Consider the following 21402-nt stretch of genomic DNA (forward strand, 5'->3'; position numbering starts at 1 on the left):
AGTTTAGAAGGAAATTCCACAGGGGATTTTTCCACCATAAGACACTTTTTAGGAGCATTTGCTGTCTCACCTAAAAGGCATGCGAATGTTCATGAGTTCAGCGTAGCGACAGAGCACATCCCATGGTGCATGAAGCTTCAGAAAGATCACGTCACTGTTTGTTAAGGAAGCCTAAGAAAGCCAAACACACAGAGCAACAATTTAACTTCAGAAACAAAGGTAAGATTGCAAAATAAGGAGGACAACTGAATACTATCTAAACTTTCACTCTGCACAATGATGGTGTAGTTAATAATGATGGTGTAGTTTACAATAATGGTGTAGGCGGTGACATCAACAGCTATTCAGCATTAATATGTTTCCTGAGATCTGCTATTTTCCTCACCTGTTTGTACTGCCTGACAGAGTAGTGTCAGTCTAAAGGTACATGAATCAGGAGCTAAAGGGGAAGAGACCTAAAAATAACAAAATGACTCCACGCAAGAACACACACACAAGTGGGCTGTTGAAGGAGACAAGAACCATTATCTTCCCCTGGCATATTCTAGATCATGATGACCTTGATGCCACTGCACTGGCAGATAGCTGAAGTTAGCACACACACACACACACACACACACACACACACACACACACAGAGATCACAACATCCACATTTTCCACTCTTTCAAGTGACACTTTTGCTAAATAAGAAGCAGCAGGGGAGAAAATTGCCATCAGCACATTTGTTTTTGGCTCTATGAGTGGTAGCTCACCAACAAACGCCACAACAGCACTCAGCTGTCAGACCTTGTAAGACTTGGCACAAAGGCTCAGAGCATTTTAAAATTCAGCAGTTTGGCCATTGAGATTACATGCATTATAGGACCGTGCACTAAACTGCTTCTTCACGCAAATTGGTATTGATGTCGCTCATGTTGCACAATATGAATACACCTGCGGGTTTGCGAGTAATCACAGCAAAGCTAATTCACTGTCAGCACAGGAAACCACCAAGCTTCTCATTTATTTGCTGTTTCAGTTTTTAAAGAGTTGGGCTGGTTTTTACTTTACAACTTGGCCTGAAAGAGAGGAAACCCCTGTTTCAAGCAGTGACAGCAGGAATGTGTTTCCTCATGGCAGCTCTGGATTGCTACATGGTTTAAAAGGACATTGTGTAAATGGAGCCCCTTGGTTATAGCCTTTACCCTGCTGCACAACACTAAATCCCAACCAACTGACCTCTGATTTTAGTAGGGGGCAGGAGAAAAAACAATATGTATTAGATGACTAATAACTATTTGATTCATTCATTATTCATCTGATTAATTAATTTAATGGTTCCACCTTTTCAAATCTGAATATTTTCTTGCTCTTCTACATTACATGATGCTCTAAATAGTTTTTTTGGAATCATTCAGATGAAATAATTCAATTTAAAGTGGCTCCAATTAATATTTTTATATAAACATTGGATCAAATGACCAACGATGAAACCAACAGACAATTTTGACCTAACTCTGAAGCTCTGTGGAGCTCTTTTAACCCATTGCTTTGGCTTTTACAGTCCACAACTTAACTGTTTTGGTTCAGTCTCACTACTGTCATCACCACAGTCTCCAGCCAAAGCAGGCAGGCAGCTATATCACAGCAAAAAGCTTTGATGAACCCATTGTACACTACCTGCCCAGCATCAATCGCCAGACAGAAAAAGTTATGGTGAACATAATTGTGAGCATGAAGCTGCAAAAAAACTCCTCAGGAGTTGGTGGAGACCAAAACAAAGTTAGTGGTACTATCCATTACAAACAGGTACAACATTTTGACATTAAACAATAGATATGTAAAATCAAACAGAACAAATGGTGTTGGATGAACTGTAGATATCTGTAATTTTGTTTATTTTTTGTAAGGTAAGTACTACCATGATAACTTAGCTGACCTCTTAAAGAAATCAGTAGGTAGTGTAAATGTTCTTTACCTCTTTTTCCATTTGTAAGCCCTCAGCACGGATATTCCGCTCAAATACCTCCCTCTTCTCTGACTGTGAGCTGGACTTCCTGTACACCAGGATGTAGTCAATGCGGCTCTTTCCATCGGCTGAAGCAAAGGCCGCAGGACTTCGTCCTCCCCTGAGAACAGACAGACAGATAACTGGCGATTAAAGAGGAATAGTCTAGCTTGTTTTAAATCACTTGTCATCCACTGATTATCATGGACAGATGAATGAGTAGGTGTTTAGCTAGCTAAACTCAATCTCTGGTCTCCCCGACTCTGGGGAGACCAGAGATTGAGTTTCCCCACTGACCTCTGGGGGACCAGAATCAGACTTTGTGTTGTCGTCAAGGATGCTGCTGTGGGTGGCCGGGTTCAGCAGGGTGGAGTCATCATCTCTGGATGGGCTGCTGATGCCCTCTGACCTTTCCCTCTCGAGCTGCACATTAACATCCTTCACGGCTGGAGGGAAGATGAGCAGAATGGATAAAAGTAGATTAACATAATATAATATGAGAGATAACACCAAATGGTTACTAGTCTGTTACTTGTCTATTAAAAACTGATTAGCTTAGGATAGTCTCATCTTGAAGTACTCATATCAGCCATCCAAAACACTGCACCTCAATTTAGCATGACTGCACACACAGCATTGTCCGAGTAGTATGTTTCACATTATGTACTACCCTGTTCCACATCTGTAACTGGAGGCTGTCCACTACCACCACAGGACTGACTTCTCTCAGTCATAGGCCAGTGTTAAATTTAAACAACTTAAGGTAAAAGAAGTGGCGGTGGGTCTCACCGAGGGGAGGCACGTCGTCCTGAGTGCTGGAGTCCGGGGCTTCAGCTGAGGATTCCTCCATGATTTCTGCCTCCCCACAGGTGGGGAAGGCAAGAGGTCTGTCCGCTGCCTGGTAGCCGGAGGCCAAGGGCTGCAGCGGGACTCTGCGTCGGTGGGGGCTCCGGCGCTGGGGCTCAGACCCATGTAGAGATAAACTCACACCTACAGGGACACAGAAAACTTTATTTCACTTTGATTCTGAATCTTTAAACATAATTTGACATAAAGAGGGGAGCAAGGTTTTGAGGAGCAAAAAGGAAATGGCATCTGGGCCCACTCCCAAATGTTATATTGTTTTTAGAGTGTCATTACTCAGCAAGTGTGCCGTTTTTTTTCTCTTAAACTAGAGAATCTGTGCTTTCCATCAAGCCTCAGTTTGTCAGTCAATAAACTTTTTAAAGATTTAGATCGTCTCACTGATGGCCTGGTGCATCGCTGCATTCCATCTGTATATCTGAATTGATCAGTTCTCCTCAATCATCTCAGCTGATGACATTGACAGTAACTTTTTAAAACAGGCACTCCTATTGGATTCTGTGGGTACCCCTCACAGCCAATCAGAGTGTCTGATTCAGAGGCTTGGTTTTGTATAGTTTATGGTTGTGAGCCCCCATGTAAATAACCCTTTCTGGTGCCAGGCATGTCAGGTGTCCCTGTGTGTGATTCTGGACAGGGACAACAGTGATGCATATCATGTTTAGGGATATACAGGCAGGAGAATGGGCATAACTCATAGACAGAAGAAGCTAGAAGCTTCAAATCACTTCTAGCACAATCCAAAGATGTATGTGCAACTTTCTGTGGTGAGATTTTGTTTGGATAGCATGGTTTACAGTGATGTTTTGAAGTAAATGACTAAGAATTCAGCATCAGTTGTTCATCAGTTTTGTTTTGTGGGCTAATATCCCCTGTTGTAGTGTGTAGGAGTCCTTACTGAGTGACAGATATGATTAGCTGTAGTTGTGCTGATTCTAGGATGTATAAAATTTGATGATACTGTTAAACAATACTACTTTATAAGGCAAAACACAAAGGTGAAATGCCTCTAAGTGGATCTCAGAGGGTTAAATATAACAAGTCATCAGTCATGTGGCCCTCTGACACGTCTTTTTGTCCCTTTTGTTATCTATTACTTGCTCTCATAGTAGAGGCACAACAAAAAGTATACCTCTTACTTAAGGGTTACTTGCTTGATGTGGGTGACAATAAAAAAAGAGCTAACAGTAAGTTGGCCAGAAATATCAGCAACTGGCCAAGTATTGACTGAGTCACTGGTATTGATCAGCCAATATATCAGTCAACAATGATTTAATATGGTCACTCAGTCATATAGTGCACTGTGAATGAGTGGGTTGCCACCATTCATATAAGACCTGGGTCTCACCACTATAGGTTGAAGAATCTGTATGAAAAAAGTAAAATTTGTGGCTTTGGAAACAAGAATTTGCACCCCAATAAAGAGAGTCACTGTCAGGGTTTGAATGTTTTCCTGTTTTATTTTGGTATTTTGTCTTGTCTTCCTGTTTCCTGTTCCTTGGTTATTCCAGTTGTCTTTACTTCCTCGTCTTGATTACTGTCCCCGCCCTAATGTGTTTCACCTGTGTCTCGTTATCTCCTTGTCTAGGTGTATTTAGTCAGCGTCTCCTCTTGTCAGTTGCCAGATTGTCTTGTCCCTCGTGTCAGCTTTCCAGCCTTGTTTCCAGTTTTGACTCTTTGTGTTTCTGACTGTTGCCTGAGTACCTGATTTTGGATTTTGCCTGTTGCCTTTTGCCTTTTGATACTGTTGCCTGATCGGACTGCCTACTAGTGTACTGAACTTTAGCTTGTTATCAAGAACCTGAACTGTGATTGTGTCTGAGTCCTGCATTCGGAGTCCTGCCTTGCCGTGTGCTTGATAGTCACCAAGTATGAGTTCAGCATTAAACCCAAGGACTACAAAAATTCCATATAACAAGCCACGTCTGTAGACTTAAACTAGGTTAGTTATATCACTAGTCTACTTAAAGTTTAATTGATTTTTTTAACCACAACACTGTCACTCTCCTTTTAGCTCTGATTTGCTCTCAACTAACTCCAGAGGGAAATATCTTGCTCTTAGCTGGTAAATGCTCAACTATGTTTACCAGTTGGCTGAAAAAAGCTGTCTGCTATGTCTGGAAATTATGCTTATGAATGATGAGCTAGCCAAATCAGTAAAGATGAGTGCCATAAAAATCAATCCAATGAGTTGAAAGACACACTCTATAAATCTGAGGACTTTCTGTGTCACCTCAAGCAACACTTTTCACATTATGCTGTGATACTGATATTGATTAGGGCAGTTTTAATAGGGCTAGTACTGTGAAGCTAACTTGCAGCCATGTTTTTTAGTTTGGATGTTTCTATAGTAACCCAGAATGAACCACACTGAATTAATTCTGTTGAAGACAGGCCCTAAATAGAAAGCTTTGTGCAACACATAAACTGATGACAGCAGAAATCTGACTCTTTGATAGCCAGGGTCAAAGTCCATTTTAGCAATAAAAGAGAGAGAGGAGTCGTTACATAACCACTTATACTAAACTTTTTCCCTGGGTTGTTGCTATAGTGTAAAAGCAAAATTAGAAAAAGTTGAATAAAAAAATAAAAGAGTGAGAAAGTGTCAGAAAGAAAGATATGTACAGGTGAAAGAGGGAAGACCCACAAAAAAGAGTAAGAAAATTAAACAGAGAATGACCCAACTCAGTAACTTTTATCTTAACAAGGATTAACCTTGAAAGACCTTGAAAAAGAGACTCTCTCTCCCTGGGAACACACAAACTAATTGGGTCTATTTGTCAACCAGATGGTGTCCTTTGGGGGAAGAAATGATTAAAAGCTTAGCAAAACAGCTTAAATCTATTCTATCTAAATACATTCCTATCTCTTACTTTCAATCCTCTGGAGAGTGGGAAGACTTCAGGAGAGGGGGGTGGCTGTCTTAGAGGTCTGTGTGCTGAATTTTCGTTTGTGACAGCAAAGGTGACTCAGCTACATTTTTTCTGCTGAGCCGTAGTACCGGAACAGAGATAGAGGTAGGGGAGGCGTTTCGGCTCTTAATCAGCCGATGATGCTATGGAACACTGGAGCCTATGGATGCAGCTAATAGAAATGTGATGAATTTCATACCAGTGATAAATCAGTGCTCAGCGTCCTCGGCCTTGACTAAGAGCGTAGTAAACATTTTGCTACGCTGTGGTTTGGATATCCTAACTGGAGCTGCGGCCAATTTTTCCTGGGATGAAGTTGATAACACTTAAAGTAGTTTTTTTTTTTTTTTTCCACAAGTTGAATAGACCCTTATGGTTTAATGCACTGCATGTAAATGAAACAGACCCTGGTAATTAACACACTTGAGACAAGATTATTCAGTGTGGTATTTTTCATTTCTTACACACATATAATGACTATGGGGATCAACAGCATTGGCTTGTTAACTTCACCTCCCCCTTATTCAAGACACTCAACGACCCCGTTTCCTCAGCACCCACAGCACTCCCAATGCTGGTCTCATTAAAGGGAGAGAGAATTGCTTACTATAAATATTGGCTCTCAGAGGACTGACACGCTACATATTAGCCTACATCATGCTGTTATGCAGAGACAGTGGCCAGTCAAACAATGTATGCATCAAACTTTAATGGCCCCATGGTACGTCTGTAACCCAAGCCACAACTGAAGTCACATGGTACTGAAGCTTTGGTCGAATACAGACAGAGGTGCAGTGAACTGTTCTCTTCAGGTCCAGTAAATTGGGGTGTTTCACCAGCAACATTTTAGGACATAGTTTTGTTTGTTGTTGTTTTTTTTTTCACTTTCCCTTTCCCTCACTCATATATATGTGGTCACTACAAATCCAGAAAATTTACACAACTTACAAGGTTAGCTAACGAGCATCAAACAATAGCTACTGTTAGCTAATGGTAACTCTGACATGTTACTGACCTTTGAATTTTTTGTAACAGCAGACTGAGCATTTGCCAGCTCTCAATCAAACACTCATTACATCTCCTTAACTACAAGCAGCATTGTTACTCACTAAATGATTGCCCTTTAAGCATTTAGTGTTGGGAGAAAACAAAACAATAAAGCTAAATAACTGCTCCAGACATCCTTCACATACACAGACAGTACTTTTTCCCATGGCCCACAGTGGGAATGAGTATGTGCATGGAGAATTAGCTGCGCTGAATTGGAATAGAGAAAACACATACTGAAGATGCATAAATTGAGTTTTTAAGGGTTTCTCTTGGAAAGAAGATAACTGACTAGAAACCCTTCCCTGAAATGTTGCAGTCACTGAGTAATGTGCACACTATTCACTATCAGCGATCACCATTGGGATTAATTTATCCACGTGCTAAATATCCAAAAATGACTCTGCAAATGTAAGGATTACAAATCATTTTGCTGATTTATTTTTTTGCTCAATTCAGTTCTAAGATTTGTAGTCCATGACTGCGTAATTCCTCCATTCACTGTTGTTTTTGCAGTTCAAAAGGATCAACAGAGTGGAGAGTCTTCTCTAGTAAAATTATGCAGCTGATCTCATTATGTCAGTTTCAGTAGCCTGATTCTCCTTTCATGTACAGTATATTGTATCAATAATTTAAATTTAACAATCCACTAGTTTTGAAACAGGACCCCCAGTATTTAGAGCAAGTAGCTCATGATATTTAATGTGTGCAGAAGTAAGTAGGTTAGGCCTGTTACTTCAGTGTGTCAGATACATATTTAATCAGCATTTCTCATCTAATGCTGTTCATCTTATTTTCAGGTTGTAGCAGCAGGTTATGAACATTAATCAGGCTAGTACTAAAAACTGTAGTATTTCTAACAGGTGATTACACATCTGAAATGCATTGTGTAGTATGAAGTTGCTGGATTTGAAAGGATCTGGATTTGATATGTGTATCCACACTGGATTTAAATTTGATACAAAATGTTTTACTTACCATCTAAATCAGTTTCATAATTCCTTCTGTGGCTCTGAAGCGAGCTTTCTGTGGTATGTGTTCAGATAGAGGAAGCATATTTGCATACAAAGTCATTGGAAAGATGAAATTAGGACTGCCCTGGCAGCTTAGTGTTTATAGCACATGCCACATTACCGCAATGTCCATGGTCAGGTTCCGGTCAGGGATGCTGTGTTGCATGTTGTATCTCTCTCTAATCCTTTATTTCCTGTCTACAGTAGCTCTTGACTGTCGAGCTTAAAAAAGTCAAGTAATGTTGAAAAAGAAAGACACACTTAAAAACTAATGCAAAGACATGGCCTTGTGGGCTGGGTTGTTTCAATCTGAACAAAACAATTGCACTCTTTTGTACAAAGATGAGAGGAGGAAAAGAGAAATAAAAAAAATAGAAATGACTGGTGTCTCTGCTGAGTTCTGAGTTCAGTCAGAGGCTGAGCTGAACAAAAACACACATGGGCAAACTCATACTTGTTCACCTCTACATAGCTTGCAGACAACATCTGTACAGTTGGTAGACTGGCTGTTTGGGGAGGATTAAAATGAGTTGTTTTGTCTGAACAACCCCTAACCCTAACCCTAAACTTCAGGCTTTTAGTAGAAAGTTATCAATGAGACTGTGACTTGGCTGCTCACCTGGCAGGTGGCAGGGGAGGTCTAACAAAAGATGGTATCGACTTGCATTATGGGAAGTGTAGGAGCCATTGATTTTTTTAGATTAACCCATAGACAGTGACTACAACTCAGGATATCTTGGCTTCTGCTGCACCATTTTTACATACCCAATTATCATACAGTGCCCAACATAACCAACAGCACATTATGTCTAAAATGTAAATAGACATAGGATCATTGTCACATCAAACTAGGTTTTACAAACAGTTACTTGATTGGGGGTTTTCTACTTGTTAAATTATTATTATGAAATTTTAACAGTTTTTATTTAATAAATGAGGTCATATTTGTTATCTTTGTGGTTTTAGTTGGTGTAACAGACAAAAATAAAGCAAGAAAATATTCTAAGCTGTGAAACACTCAATAACAGCGTAGATCCTTGCGTAACACAAGCCAGCCTGGAGATGCTCACACTGAGAAGAGAATAAAAGATTGCAGGGGGAATGGGAAGAAGAACGGGAGGTGGTTGGGGTGCGTGTGATGTGTTGCCAAGGGGATCAGGTGTCAGTCACTTGTGAGGAGAAATCGTTCGTTCCACCTGGATGCACCCATCATGCCCTGGGGTGGATGGGGTTGCATGTTCACCCTGATGGCAAGCAGTGGAGATTTCGTGCCTGCCGACCTGCTACTGGTGCCTGGACGACACGGTCGCAGCACACACACACTTACACACACACTCCTCATGGAGGCATGACCCATTTCTGTGTCTTACAACTAATGCATCACAGAGAATGAAGGAGTAGAGTGTTCACATTTACAATAAAGAGAATGGGGCACAGCTCAGAGAGCAAATGAGAGTGAGTGTGTGTGTGTGAAGGTCAAATGTTTGCATGGTCACAGGGAACTGCGTGAAAGAGATGAAGCAGCGTAGAGCAGAGTGTGAGTAGGACACAGCAACACATGAGAGAGAGCACTGCAGCAAGAAAGAAAAAGACATCCACTCTGGAGAACAAGCTGCCTTTGCTTCAAGACAACTTGATGACACTCACCGTGTGAAGGTGGAGAGAGGTAGGGAGGCAGCTTCACCCCTCAGAGGGGAAAAAGAGGGGGAAAGAGGGTGGGGGGGGGTGCTTCCCAGCCGAACTGCAGCAGACGTCAAAACAGCCAGAGGACTCTTCCCCGTACACACACACATGCACACACAACAGTCACCCCTCCTCCCCCCCCCCAGCCCCAACGTGCCAATGACCTCGCTGAGGGAAACAAACAAGCACGACGTCCCACGAGGGAAAACAGCATCCCCACTTTTTAATCCTTGCTCCTCATCAATGCATCGGCCGATCCATCATCACTACTCACACAGACACACACACACTCACACAGACGGATCTGTCATTATGAAGATGCTAAGAGCAGGTGGCAGAGAAGCTCAAAAAAAGCTGTCAAATCTTCTCTGAGGAGGAAAAAAAAAGCATGAGCAGGATGTTTACAGTGAGAGAGAGAGAGAGAGAGAGAGAGAGAGAGAGAGAGAGAGAGAGAGAGGAGGTGTATGCAGCTCACTAGCATTCTTAATCAGTCCTGCCTGGCAGCCAATCGGAGGTCAAGCTGCTCTGGCAGTGGCCAATCAGAAAAAAGGGCTGGCTCTGTCGATGTTGCTGTAGCCCAAAACAATGACAGTTGGCACTGATGACAGTATCAGTGTGCAGTCTCAAGGGCACACACACAGACACACGTGCCACAACACACATAAATTTACTGATAAGTACATATTAAAGCATAGACGTACATTTATATATTTCAACTGTACTAACATGAACATAAAAGATTTATCCACATCCACCTTTGTAAAAATGCACTTATTAGTTCAGTCAAAACTAGTATGAGGCTTCAGTGGTCTGAGTTACACAAATTGAGGTTAAAGTCTTTTTAGAATAAAATTATTTATTTACTGTTACTGTCCCTTCACTGCAGCTCAGTAAAGAAACAGTCTGGCAAAACTCAAAGTAGGAACACTATACTAAAATCACTGTCACTATCTACTTGATTTGACATTCAACAGACTGCTGAAGCCTCATGTTAGTGTCACAACGAATTTTGAACAGGGAAAAAACCTCCTCCATTTTTGCCATTGATATTGTTTTGGGAGGATCTCCTCTTGGCCGGTATGGATAGGAGAAATGACTCCTGAGTATTGTTTCAGATAGACTTGAAAAAATGTTTACTATAATGATGTAGGAGAAAACTAGAGTTTTGGCTCATAGTTTAAAACATGTAGTCGTACATACTTGTGCTGCTGTCACAGAGTGTCTCCTGACTCACGCTGCAGGTGGGCAGCGGGGTGATCGACAGCGACGCCGGGCAGGACACCGGCTCGAGATGCTCACTGATGGGCGGGACGGCGGAGGCCTCTGAACGAACGCAGCCCGGACTAGGAAGATTCTGACCGCTCTCTGGGAAAGGACTCTTCCAGTGGGAGAACCCGATGGCCACTTGACCACCGAGATCAAACCCTGCAACATGTCCACAATCAGAACAAAGACAGATCATGAGATACATACATACATACATACATACAATGTTAGAAAACTGAAATGCATTTTTCAAGAATCCAAAAAATATTCCATTGATTATCATTATCACAAAAACATCACAGTCTCATTTGAGAAACTGGAACCAGGGGACATTTGACATTTTTGCCAGAAAAATGACCAAAACCGTGAATCAGTTATCAAAATAGTGGCAGATTCATTTCCTGTTCTTTTCTATCAATTAATTGTTTGAGCTCTACAGTAAAATATTACACTGACAACTGTACCTCTCTGTCATACATGATCACTGGGGAATTTTGTTGCATCAACTATCAGGACTGTGTAGCCTCTGACCTTTGAACTGTCTCCTTGTAATGCTGGTAGATAAGTGAACCAAAGCGCTCAAAAGTGTCACAGCAATTTCTTCAGCAATGTTGTCCTCTAGTGGTGGAAGCTGTCAATAGTGTTAAAAAATCCAACAATGTGATCTGGCATTACCCAGCATTCTCACAGAACAAGAGGTATTCAATTACTCAACAACTGTATTGTCACCCACTGTCACTGTTTTTATTTCCAACTGCCACAGTATGAAAACAGTGCATCTGACGTCATTGCTACAGTAAGTCAAAGAGAATACACTACAATACCTATACAACCAGTCAGTGACGCAGAAACATTTTTAAAGTGTATATTCATTTGATTGATGAGTAACTGTCAATTTACAGGTGAAGATTTGTGTTGATAGTGGCCTAATATTGAATAATAGGAGCATTTATCCATGGTGGATAGAAGAAGAGATAAGAAAACCAGTTTCTCTGCGGCGCCCTCTGCTTCATGAGCACCCACAGACTGCTGAACCAGCTCGGCTCACCTCCGGCCTTCGATTTCAGTTCTTTCTTTCACCTCCAGGCTTCTGTCTCTATTCCACGAGGCCTCCGAGACTGGTGAAAAAACTCGGCTCAGCTCTAGACTGATCAGTATCTTTGGCAGGTAGACAGGCCAGACATGGCCGCCAGTTTTGTTTTGTCCTCCCATAAAACAAATCATGCTATACTGACACTGTTAATCTTTTTAAAAATCAATTTTCTTTCAAAATGGTGTTTGCTTTTAATGATCCCACTGACAAAGTTTCATGTGTTTTGTTACAATATCTCCATATAAAGGGTTGACCTCAATGTTCTCCATTTGTCTTAGATGTCTATGACATCTAATTCATGTTGCTTTAAAAGTCCCGTTTGGTAGAAAGTGAGCCACTGACTGCTTAACATGCTGTTTATTTCAGTTTTGATACTGCAGATGCATTTTTGTTTTTTTAGAAGCAGTTGTCTTGGTTGATCACAGGTCTGTTTTCTTATGGAGGTTTCTCTGCATCATACACATTTTATACTCTAACTGCTCTGTGAGTGAAATTGTTCATCTTTTAAATTGTGAGACAGATAAATGCTACAAATCATCTGAAATAGAAGAACGCCTTAAGGCTGAATTAATTAACATTAACATTTGTCTTTGTTTAATTACATTAAAAGTAATACTCCCCTGAATTAAAAAGGTGTTTTTCAGGCTGGGACTCAGGGACTGCCAGTGGCCCCTTCTTTGCAAAATGTGCAGTCTGGTTTGACTAGCACTGCCATTGGCCTACGTAAACATAATGTCTTGGGATTAAATCTACTTTGTCACGTCACCCTCCCCTACTTCTCTGATTTGTGTGTCTGTTTACTTTGATCGGGTATTGCCAGACTCTAGACTTAATAGACTTTGATTCTGCTGAAACTCCTGTGCAGCAATATGAGTACATTTTCTTTAACCTTAAAACTCAGTCAGAACTGGTCTCACACTCAGAAATTAACTGCACATAATATACATTCCTGCACAGCTACAAACTTCAAACTTTTTGAACTTCAGGCAAGCATCTGCTTCCACTAGCTTCAACTCCTTATGCTAAGCTAACTGCTAATTGCCAAGCTTCATACTTAGCGAAGAGACGAGATTTTTTTTCAAGTAACATAAACATTAAACAACAGAGATTACAGTAAGTTCTAAAAATACTGTCTTGTGAATTATTTCATCTTTTACTGTTAATTCAGCCTGACCCACATTATCTGGTATCTTTGGAAATTTGAATATCTTGTGTGGAAGTTAAAATGAAGTTCTGTGAGTTTGGGTGATGCTTGGTTGTACAATATACAGTATGTACGGATGACAGGATTAAAACTGACAGGTCTTGTTTTGCTTACATGATTCTGTTAAGATAGTCATTACCCAAACATACAGAACAGTATAACTGATTTCCCGCACATTGCCATCATGTAACACACTTGCAGCAGGTGGGACTAAGGAACACACTCACCCCCCCACCTCCTGGTTTCCTGTGAAACACAAAGCCCAGCAGATTTCGGAGGTACATCAGCAATGAACAAATGCAGCCCGATCAATAGCAGAGTAGAGGAATGCCTGGCAGTCTCTGAACCTCAGAGCTCACTCCTCGCACTGCACATTCAGCTCGAGGATAAATTCTGTGGAGGAGGGATGAGTTAAATCTAAGCTATACACCTCATCTCAGCTGTTTTACAGCCTTGAATTCCCTGAAAGAATAAAAGGGTTTTCACACCACGCAGTGCAACCATGTTAGGCTGGGCGTCCCCAAAATAATGTTTGTGCTCAAGTCAGCAGTTGGAAAAAGTAGAGCACTGAGAAGGTCTTTATTTTCCCTGAGGGGAATTTGTCTAGTACAACACTTTCTGGCAAGAAAAATCTAACTGCTCTCTTGGAAATTATAGGAAAGAGAATGTTCTTTGGTGTGTGAAGGTTTGCGAACAACAACAGTTATGGAGTACATTAAATGACTGCATTATTATCTTCTTTTTTTAACTCCTTTGCAATGTAGAGACCCCTCCACCTGACCATGACATCTGCGTGTAAAAATGAGTGAAACAGCACAATTCAAAAAGATCCAGCAGTATAAGCACTGGACACAGCACAGACTTTGATTTTTCATTTTCCAAATTGAAAACACATCCCACAATAGCTCATTCATTCATTACACATAATGCCCTCAAGCAGATATTTTTTTCTAATTTCAGTGATGGACAAATGCTCAAGTAACTCAGGATATTTTATTTGACCATGTGGTAAACTGATCTCTGCTGTAATGCTGGAGATTTTGTTTTTTCTTTTCCTTTCCTTTTTTCTAGCTATGTAATTTTTATGTTTGTTTTAGGTTTGCTATATTACTACATGTTACAATAGTAGAAGAATATTATAGGTAACAATAAAAAGCTTATCTGTTTCATCAAAACTGCATGGGTGGGGGTTTTGAGTATACTAAAATTATCACCTAACCAGTTCAGCTACAGTTCATTATCATGTGACAACTTGAGTTATGGCTAAAAGTGTGTTTTGTGCTGTCATAGTGACCTTGACCTTTGACAATCGAAATCAAATAAGTTTATCCTTGAGTCCAAATTTGAAGAAATTCCCTTGAAGCGTTACTGCTAAACATGGTTAAGTAGGACCCCATCACTTATATTAAGAAGCTGATTGAGGAAATAATATTTCACTAAATTGACACTCCTGTCGTTAGTGAAGTAAAATTATAAGAGAAAACTGATTCTTGATGGACTCTAGCAAGGCTGGTGGATTTTATGACTTTTAGAAATGGTCAACAGCCTGTCAACTGAAACAGGGCTCACTTTTGGAATTCTGAAGTTAACTGTTTATACTGCAACTTTATCCAGGTATTGTAGAGTAACACAATTGAAAACAGAAATTAATTGACTGTGGTTTTTGCTTATTAAACAACAGTAAGAACTACACTGAGCTCACAATCCTCAGCATCCCATGAAAGTCACCTGAAATGGCGGGAGGGGCAGAGGTGGTAATCTACACCTGGCACATATCCGAACGACCTCCAAAAACTCACGGTGCACGCAGCCTTTTCAGACATAGTGTGTTCTAAGCAATATCTATGTCGCAGTCATCAGAAAAAAAGAGCCCACGTGGCTCTCTGAGGAGAGAGAGGCCCAGATATGTAGCACCTTCACTTCCTGATGCCCTCAGAGGTAAGACTACAAATGCAGGTGCAGGTATCTGGGCCACACGCTGCACTGTGTGATGACAAGTTTGAGCAGAGTGTCAACAGTAATCATAGAGATGGCGGTGGAAGTCCTTCAGGTGGATGGAAGGATGGCGTGGTGGGAAAAGAAACTGAAGAGTGTTTAATGTTTCCTCTAGGGTTTCTAAGTGTAAGTGTTTGAACACTGAATGTGCTCAAAATAAGTCAGTGCTGTAGATGCAGAAGTTACAGCAGTAATGTAGCACACATGTAGTGAAATAATCTGGGTATGCTTAGAAATATGCAGCTGATGCTGATGCTCAAGGTCAAAAGCGAGAAAATGAGGAGACACTGTGGGCTTTTCAAATACAGTAAATACAATTTTTGCACAAAACAAAAACCCAGCCAGTTTGCTGTTTCTAGATGCAGGTTTCATTCGAACTGAATGTCTACATGAAGATTTCCACAGGACTCTTTATGGCACTTTTGTTCAGCAGTCTTTTCATCAGCATGAGCTTCTGCCCTGTGTATGACATTGTGAACCATCCAGCTTGAAATTGTAGAAGCGTCATGCTGGATTGCATTATGGCACAAAACAGGAGGAGGGTGTTCTTCTTTCCAAGCTAAAGTATTCATAGTGTCTGGTTTCTGTAAATAGCATATGAAGTGAAAGGCTTATGGACAAATGGCTATACACCTTGCTTGCCAGTATATGAAATGTAATGTGGGCTTGACTTGGATGAGCACTTGGAGAATGAATAGCATTTTTAGCCTTTGTTGAAAAAAACCCCATCAGGAATATTGATCCTGATGCACTGTCCAAATCAAGTCTCGAGTCCCCAGTGTTCGAGTTTGAGTTCAAGTCAGAGTCACCAAGGAAGAGTCCGACTCAGTTCCCCATTTCACGAGTCCAAGTAATCTAGGTTGAGTCTTGGCACTAACTGTTAATGATGATTTGCATGTGAATCTGCATGTTGCATGTGCCCCTGCACCAAACTGAATAATGTTGCAGGTATCAGTTTCTTATGCCAAATTATTGTGGCCTATTATAAAAAGTCTGAGTCCACGTCTCCAACTTCTGACTCTGAATGCAGTGAATGCTCCAGTCCAAGTCCAAGTGTAAGTCATCAGTTCTCAAGTTCAAGTTGAGTCGCAAGTCCTCAATTTCAGGACTTGAGTCAGACTCGAGTCCAGGAATACTACAACACTGACTGGTATACTGTAGGTTTGTATGTTGGCTGGTAAGTAAGAAAAAATTGTTAAGAGTATGAAAAATGACAAACATATGTGTGAGGTCATAATGAGGATAATCCACTGAATATATACTGCTGACTGCTGCTTTCCTGACTGCTGTTTTGAGCACTGGGTCTCATTTTATCATCCTAATTATTCATCCTCCCTCTTGGACAAAAGCATCTTCTCAGACAGATGCATCCAGTATGTGTATCTATAGGTTTTTTGTCAAAGGTGGGAAACCAAGGATATATAAAACTGACAATGAATGTTAATAAATGTCTCTTTTGTATGTAATCTGAAGCTCCCTGATATCCTTCTGTAACTCATACAGTAAACCTGATAAACAAAAAAGCACAGTCAGCACATCCCTAAGAAGTACTCCCCGAGCACTCTGACACATGAATTTAATCATTTCCAGGGATACAGGGAGCAGAAAATTTGAGCATGTTCATAGCGCTGGGAAATGTATCTTCTCCTGTGCCAAACTATCAAATAATATTGCAAAAAAAAAAAAAAAAAAAAGCCCTAAATTGAGCTCTCAGTTCTATGAATGTACAGCAGTGATCGGTCAGTGCTGTATACATTTGATGCATTTGTTTTTCATGTCATCCTTCACTGAATCCCTGCCACAGGGTGCGGATTAGCTCTGTCTATTAGCTGCACAACTGCAGTAAATTCAATCCCACAACAATGAAGGAGGGTGGAATTAATGGACAATTATAATTGATTAAAACTTTTAAGAACCTACAGTGATGCTGACTAGTATTTTCCTCTCGAACAAAGGCCAGGGCTTTTAAATCACAGGCGGCACACTAAGTCTTTTTGATCACAGAGTGCAGGGCAAGACTATAGATCTTTCCCTTTGTAAAACCAAGAGGGTGAGTCTCAACGGTCCAAAGCTCTCCCTCAGCACTTCATTAGTTTTTTTTATTTAGCACAGAGAGAAGAGAGGAACACCTGCATGCAGCAGCTCAGCAGCAGCACAGCCTGAACTGAACCCAAAGTCTTCACTGTCACAGCATTCAGCCTCCAGCCTCTCCCACTAACCAGGCACTGCTGTAATATTCATCGAGAAAATGTCAAAAGGCAAGGTCTGACTATTGCAAATGGCAGGAGGTTGCAGTTTTGTGACAGACAGGAAAGTTATTTCAGACAGCTTTGTCAACAGTGCATTATTTCCTGTCAACAACCCCTGACATACAAACAAAATTACATGTCAGGGGAAATCTTTAATTTTCTTACTGCTTAGCAAATCTTGCCTTTTAGTCCCCTTGGCCTGGTTTTAATGTATACAGCAGCATACTGTCCAGCTGTAAGTTCACTAACACACTCCCACCTGATATTGTTGTTTTTATTACATAGATTTAACTTAGAATCTACATAGTAAATTTGTACAATTTTATGCATATGCCTACAGAGATACAATTCTAAGTTCAACATATACTGTATACACTGATCAGCCAAAACATGAAAACCACTGACAGATGAAATGAACAACATTGATCATCTTGTAACGATGCGGTGTTCTGCTGGGAAACCATGGGTCCTGGCATTGTTGCAGACCATGTGACAGCTCTCGAGGCAGTCTATCAGACTTCATCCAGCTCCCTCTGGAGCTACAAAAGGTTTATACAACTTCTTTCACTTCTTTTAAGGGGCTAATTGTAAGTTTGGTTTACAAGAGTTTGGCATGCGCCCTCTAAGCAGTGCTACTTCTTCAGGGCGATCTGAACGCTACAGTGAGTCACTATCAGAAAGTGATGAAACGGTCCACTGGGCCAGGGATAGCTGCCTAGCATGCTAACTTCAGTAGAAAAAAGTAAGCAACTGAACTAGAAGCAAAATATTGCTATTGCACTCCACCACTAGAGACAGGTCTTGGTGAGTAAAGGAATAAAGTTTGATGCTGAACTCAATGCAAAATTCCTTCTAGACTGTATTAATGCTAACACTGGCCATGTAGAAATAGCAAAACTTACAAATAGTTCCTTTAACAGACACCGTGGACTTTTGTAGACAAATGGTTATATTTACAAATAAATAAATTTTAGCAGCAGGGTCAATTTTAGACATATTTTATACATTAAAATGGATTTAGTCAGTGGCCCTTCTACAACTCCACTGATAATGATGTTTACCATTTCACAAAGTTCAGTGATGTTACATAAATCCGTTGAGTGATGTGTCTTTTGGTGAGAATCCATGCCCACTGCCATGTGGTCCCTTTGGTTTGGAAAGTTAAACAGTTGTCTCTGCTGGATGACCAACCAATAGTAAAATGACAATAGTCAAAATAATAAACTTCTGCAATTACTGGGCAACAAAAAAATTCAATATCAAGTAAGTGACAACTTGACACATAATACCATTATAACTGATGTCATTTTGAAGTATTTGGTATAAAATGATACTGTCCACATAAACATGCAGAGCATTTTTCTTCTTTAACAAAAAACCTCTGTAACAAAGTGGACTTACCAATGGTGATTTGACTGACACAGCTGTAGAAGGTTCCTGAAGAGACATTGTAGCTGCTACTACTGGGCTCACGGTCTGTGATAGGAGCAGAGATCACGCGTAAAGTATGGCACTGAGTTGAGACTTGCCTCAGAGTATCATGTATCCTAGCCTAGTGCTGTTCCTGACAGTTTGAGAAAAGGTGTTGCCCTGCAGTATTACAGGAATGAAACTCCTAATCCTGCAATGTTAGTGCCCTGCTTCACATACTGAGCTACACAGGGAAAAAACCCTTGACCTTGGCAAAGTTAGGGAAATAAAATCCATGACTCTGGCAGCTTTAGTACCTTAGTCTACCAATTTATAGAGGAGGGGAAATGAAATCATCCCCTGTGGTAGACTGCTATGAATGAAATTCATAACACTGGCAGTGGAATGGGAATGAGCCTGTTACCCTGGAAGACTCACAGGAATCACTGACCCTGATGGTGTTAAGGGAATGATGTCTTAAATCCTGCTGGATATTGAATGATGCAGCTTTAAGACACCTGAAATAAGGTCAGATTAAGATAATATAGAATAATAAGAAATAAATATCAAAACATCTTTTTTTGCATGTCTGTCTGTTTGTTTGTTTTATGAATCCTCAGTTCAACTTAATTCTGCACACCACTTTTAACTTTGTCTGCTGGGATAGGTATACGAGGCGCAACTGTGATGAATTTCAGCCTCAGTCAATGAAGCTGCATATAAACAAGCTTGTGTATCATGCTCGCTGCCATCATGGGAAATCAGTGGCTCAACAACAATGTAAAGTAAATATACAGCACTGATTTATTTGATTAACTTGATGAGAAATACTGCTTTCTATCCATGGTCAATTAATAAAATAACCATGACAATGAAAACATTAACCACTAACCTAACATTTTTGCATCTGAAAACAAATGCTTCTGCTCATTTAGCAATTTGGAAAACTTTTATAGAAAACTCTCATTTCCTTATTCTCTAATCTAACACTTACAGCTGCATCTAAAAAGAGCAACAGCAGCCCAGCATAGGCATTTATCACTGACTGGGAGTCTTTTCAGCTTAAGCACTCGCATTTGCTCACATGTTTGAAGATAAAGCTGCAAGCACCATTTATTACCAAAGCTACAAGAAGTCAGCACATGAAGCAAATCGTATCAGCATCTCATGAGCTAGACCAGCAATTTTTTAAAAAGTAGCATCCAGTAGAGCCATGTAGTGACTGTAACAACTTCACAGACTGAAAGATGAACTACTGTTTTATTGTGAGAAGCAGATAAGAAGCCATAAACTCTGATGCAGCAGCTGTGTGTCTAGATGATCTTTCTGCCTGTAGGCAATTGTAATTTGAAAATCCATAGTGTGTGTGTGTGTGTGTGTGTGTGTGTGCACCTAGACAGACTGAAGATTTTTCAAGTTAAAATGGAAAACTAAGAGTAGTTTAAATTCAGTGTTTCTGAATCATACTAGTCTGCTGTACATCCCCTCACAGAACTTCACAACAACAAATACTCACAGTCATGTCACACACAGTGTTTTAAAGACTTCATTTCAATTAGTATGAAGATTAATTAATGCTATTATCATATTTTGCTTCGTAATCTAGCTCTGCCTGCAACCCACTGAAGTCGTAAACTCATAAACTAGTTTGTTTATGTGGTGTGTTTAAAAGTCTTGGAGGTAATGAGGTGTTCCACTCATTTTTTTTTTTTTTTACGTGACTTTGCTGTCCCAGGCAGTCACTAGGAGCTCACTGGAGCACCACACCCTCATTTCATTTCAGCTTTACTTTGAAATTAGGATAACTGATCATGTGAAGCATGATCATGTCTTAATGTGTGTTCTGGATCTTATTTGCTGCATAGGATGCTTTTACCTGCGGATCCAGAGGAGAGGCGCGTCGCGATGGCGCGGCGAGGACTGCGCGGACTCCCCGGACAAACCCGCACCACCTCGTCCTGACACTGCAAACAGATGACCTGGTTTTCCTGATTTTCCCCAACCTTGCTGCAGCCTATGTGATCGCCCCCGGCCTGGATCTTCATACCTGTGTTGATCTGACGGACCAGTCGCATGTCTGCTCCTGCTTCATGCTCTAGCATCCTCCTCACCGGCGGCGGTCACACTTATTACGCATGGCTTCGATGTGTGAAAGCGACAACTTCTCCTATTACCAAAGCATCCTCAGCATTAACTCCACCCACCGCACACTTCAAGATAGCGTTGTATGTTCTAACCTGCCTCACACATCGGCTCACTTCAGCTCCATCACGTCAGCCTCCCTCAGCTCGTGTCCATGTTGATGTTGCGGTCTTTACGCACGGCAGCAGGCGTGGCTGCTTCACGTGGTCGGTGAGGTCGCAGTGTTAAATTCCTGTGGGAATATGTGTGGTACCGAGATGAAGAACAAGCTCTCTTATAAGTACAGCAGACACTCTGTACGCCTCTGTGAGAATATAACAAAAATAACAATTTAATGAACATATCACATATAGTTTGACTCCCATAAGTTCACTATGGAAGACCACAGAGACAGAGAAATTATATACAGTAATGGCCTATTATCGCATTTTAGAAGGCCATGAAAACTTATTGTCTGTATTAGTATGAGAAATGGAGATCTACATTACCATACTATTATCTGTTTTGATCTTTTTTTCTTTCTTTTTCTTTCTT

At 40.7% G+C, this 21402-nt stretch overlaps 1 protein-coding gene across 1 annotated transcript; it reads right to left on the minus strand.

The window, feature by feature from the left end:
* Window positions 1-66: 66 nt before the first annotated feature.
* LOC108889195 (uncharacterized) lies at window positions 67-21061 on the minus strand. Its single transcript, XM_018685554.2, is given in 8 exon segments — window positions 67-171; window positions 1961-2077; window positions 2079-2111; window positions 2288-2436; window positions 2780-2980; window positions 10710-10934; window positions 18718-18792; window positions 20603-21061. Coding segments are annotated over 8 exon segments (1131 nt in total). The 5' UTR covers window positions 20829-21061.
* Between the last annotated feature and the right edge of the window lie 341 nt (window positions 21062-21402).

Source organism: Lates calcarifer, unplaced genomic scaffold, assembly GCF_001640805.2.
Source record: "Lates calcarifer isolate ASB-BC8 unplaced genomic scaffold, TLL_Latcal_v3 _unitig_1475_quiver_1424, whole genome shotgun sequence".
Classification (NCBI taxonomy): domain Eukaryota; kingdom Metazoa; phylum Chordata; class Actinopteri; family Centropomidae; genus Lates; species Lates calcarifer.